Source organism: Quercus suber, unplaced genomic scaffold (assembly GCF_002906115.3).
Source record: "Quercus suber isolate HL8 unplaced genomic scaffold, Cork oak 2.0 scaffold_89, whole genome shotgun sequence".
NCBI lineage: Eukaryota > Viridiplantae > Streptophyta > Magnoliopsida > Fagales > Fagaceae > Quercus > Quercus suber.
The window spans coordinates 593700-597589 of record NW_027069554.1 but is presented as its reverse complement, the minus strand read 5'-3'; the positions used below and the strand labels follow the sequence as shown (position 1 = coordinate 597589).

Genomic DNA, 3890 nt, shown 5'->3' with positions numbered 1-3890 from the left:
CTTTGAAAATGTGTATAAGGTAATTGCCAATCTTAGGGTTTATTTGGTAAGAGATTTCTAATAACGCAATTATTGTTTTGTGAAAATACGTGTAGGTGAAAAATATAAAAATACGTGTAATGTTGTTTAAACACTAAAAATTGTTGTTTAAACAACGGTACCAAACACCCCCTTAATTTCAGTAATTGCTTTTCTAGCTGAGAAGCTGAGGATACGTCTTTTAAAAGAAAAAGGACAAGAAATCTTCATGTTTTTCTTCAGTTATTTAATAGTTTGATCTTGTAAATCTATACTCTCATAGTATCTTTTTTCTTTTAGACAAGAAACTTCTGCCAATTAACTTGCTGGCATTTCTTTTTTTAGATGCCCCTCTAATGTAGAACAGACAGCACATGCCTTCTTGGAGCAGCAAGGGCGCAAGAAGTCACAACGCAAGATCAAAGGGGAGTGCTAGTAGGGGCCATCAGAAGTAACAGTGTCGGAATTGCATGAAATTTGGCAGGTTGAAAGAAAACGACATTCTGATCCAGAGTCATAACATTATGAACGTCGCCAAATTTTAGGCAAATTCCTTCGTTAAGGCCCCGAAAATAGTGTTTTTGCTATTTATAGTAATATTCTGTTTTCCTTAATAACTTTTAGTTTAAAAGTCAGAATAAGGTCCCGTCTGTTTTCGGACAACCCTTAAGGTCAGTAGTTTATGATTCTGCGTTTAACTCAATTTTGCCATTTTTGGTAAAATTCGGTAATCTTGTCACCTAATCGTTTAATTAGTGCGAATTAGAGTTTTAAACGTTTTTGCTCAGTATTTATATGTTTTGTAGCCGTCAGAGGCAAAAGAGACTATTATCAATAAACACAGACATTTTGTCAATTTTTCTTCTGGTAGATTCCAGTTTTATCTCCTTGTGGATTCAGGGAAACTCCTTGTGGATTTGAGATTTACTACCATAAACTAACAGTTTAGTTTCTGTTCCATCAAGAGAGCATCGTGTGTGCTCTTCTTCAGGCTTCCGCGACATCAGTTGGTATCAGAGCCTTGATTTACCCTGGTCTAATGACTAACTGGTGAGACGGTGACCACCATAACAATGACGGCGGTGATGACGTCAATAACCCATTCCTCACTAGGGCTGAGTTCCTTGATTTTCATGATGAAAATCAACAATTTCGTGATTCAACCCAGCAGACTCTGGACCAGATTCAAGCAGCACTTGCCACCTTACTTAACTGAAACCCTAATCGCGATGACAAAGAGCGACGTGATAACCGAGTGCGTGGCCCTCCCCATCGTGGGCCAAACCGGAACATGCAGCAAGGCTACAACGAAGAAGACAGTAAAGATGAGGAGTATGCAGAGAAAGTCCTTGGAAATCATCGTGGTCTCGCGAGGGATGATGGTCGAGATTATCAGGAGCAGAGGGACTATCGGATGAAAATAGAGCTACCATCCTTTAATGGTAATGTCTCCATTGAAGAGTATCTAGATTGGGTCAATGAGGTGGAAAAGTTTTTCGACTATATGGGTACAGCAGATGACAAACAGGTGTGTTTGGTGGCCTACAAATTGAAGGAAGGAGCATCTGCCTGGTGGGATCGTGTTCAATTAAACCGTACCCATGAACGAAAGCTTCCAATACGATCATGGAAGAGGATGAAAAGATTAATGGCAGATCAGTTCTTACCACCAGATTACCAGCAAGAGTTGTTCAGACAGTACCAGGATTACAGGCAGGGTACTCGAACAGTTAATGAGTACATGGAGGAGTTTGACAGGTTGGCGAATTGCAATGATTTGGAGGAAACTAAAGATCAACGGATATCCAGATTTGTACACGGGTTACGAGTTTCCATCCGAGATCAAGTATCCTTACAAACCCTATATACTTTGAATGAAGCTATAACCTTATCCAAGAAAATAGAATTTCAACATCTCAGGACAGGTTCGAAGTTTTCCAACCGCAGTTCGGAGTCCTCTAGTTCCATTGCCAACAAAGGTAAACAACCCATGTTTACACCACGGTCACAACCTGTGGTTAGGGAGAATAGTGGTGTCAACCAATCTACAGTGGCAGTAGCAGGTTTCACAGCCTAGCCAATAGCGAATGTCAACCCCTATGTTAGGCCAACTGGGAATAAGTGCTACAGGTGCAGAGAACTAGGACATCGATCTAGTACTTGCCCTAAGCGAGCCGCAGTGAATCTGGTAGTGGCAGAAGAGGGTGAGGTAGAAGGTGAACAGGAGGGTGAAGAGGCGTATAATGATGCGGATCCGTCTGCCTATAATCCCAATGAGGTCCAAGAGGATGAGGAAGGCGTGCCAATAGGTCAGTCTTTGGTGATTCAGAGGTTGTTACTCACACCAAGGGTGAAATATGGTGATTAGCGGAATGAGATCTTGCGAGCACGATGCACCATCAATAAAAGGGTCTGTGATTTGATCATAGACAATGGCAGTGTAGAGAACATTGCATCGAAGAGTTTGGTTACCAAGCTGGGATTGAAAACAGAAAAGCATCCCTCTTCGTACAAGATATGTTGGATCAAAAAAGGTATGGAAACTCTTGTTACTCAACAATGTCGTGTTACTTTTTCTATGGGTAAATATTATGTAGATGAAGTAGTTTGTGATGTTGTTGAAATGGATGCATGTCATTTAATACTGGGTAGACCTTGGCAGTATGATGTAGATGCTACTCATAAGTGTAAGGATAATGTGTATGTGTTTTTTAAGAATGGCAGAAAAATTGTCCTTGGTCCTATTAAGGAAGGCAGTAGACCCAAAGCTCCTAAAGTGGAGGGGAAGCGAGCACTCCTCATAGTGAACAATGAAGATGAGTTTGACAGGGATTGTAAGGAGTTGAAACAGGTATATGCTATAGTAGTGACAGATGGTGAGCTAAAGAAGGTTGCTAAGATACCTGAGGCGATTCAACCATTGACCAAGGAGTTTGAAGAGCTTTTTCCAGAAGAGCTGCCTGCAGGTTTACCACCACTGCGTGACATCCAGCATTGCATTGATTTAGCTTCGGGAGCTAGTCTACCAAATCTACCACATTACAGGATGAATCCTTAAGAGGGTCAGATTCTACAGGGGCAGGTGGATAAGCTTTTGAACAAGGGGCAGATCAGGGAGAGTATGAGTCCATGTGCAGTATCGACATTGTTAACACCAAAGAAGGATGGGAGCTGGCGTATGTGTGTAGATAGTCGAGCCATCAACAAGATCACAGTCAGGTATCGATTTCCTATTCCCCGACTAGATGACATGTTTGATATGTTGAGTGGGTCCAAGTGTTACACCAAGCTGGATTTCAAGAGTGGGTATCATCAGATTCGGATCCAACCTGGAGATGAGTGGAAGATAGCTTTTAAGACAAAGGAGGGGTTGTATGAGTGGATAGTAATGTCTTTCGAGTTGTCCAATGCTCCTAGCACTTTCATGAGACTTGTGAATCAGGTATTGAAACCATTTATTGGAAAGTTTGTGGTGGTTTATTTTGACGATATCCTGATTTACAGTAAGACAAAGACAGCCCACTATAATCATGTGCGAGAAGTATTAGCGGTGTTGTAGGCCAATGAGTTGTATATCAACTTGAAGAAGTGCAGCTTCTTGACTAATAAGTTGCTGTTCTTAGGGTATGTGGCCAGTGCAGATGGGATTCATGTTGATGAGGATAAGGTCCGTGCAATTAGAGAATGGCGAACCCCAAAGACAGTGAGTGACGTGCGAAGCTTCCATGGGCTAGCAACCTTCTATCGGCGGTTCGTTCGAGATTTCAGTAGCATAGTAGCCCCTATCACGGAGTGTCTGAAGAAAGGGAAGTTCTCATGGGGAAAAGAGGCCGAACAACGCTTTGCCTTGATCAAGGAAAAGTTGAGCACAA

General features: G+C 41.9%; 1 protein-coding gene across 1 annotated transcript; it reads left to right on the top strand.

The window, feature by feature from the left end:
* Positions 1-2554: 2554 nt before the first annotated feature.
* LOC111992260 (uncharacterized) lies at positions 2555-3076 on the top strand. Its single transcript, XM_024024128.2, has one exon. The coding sequence runs from the start codon at positions 2555-2557 to the stop codon at positions 3074-3076; it is 522 nt and encodes a 173-aa protein (XP_023879896.2).
* Positions 3077-3890: the final 814 nt, after the last annotated feature.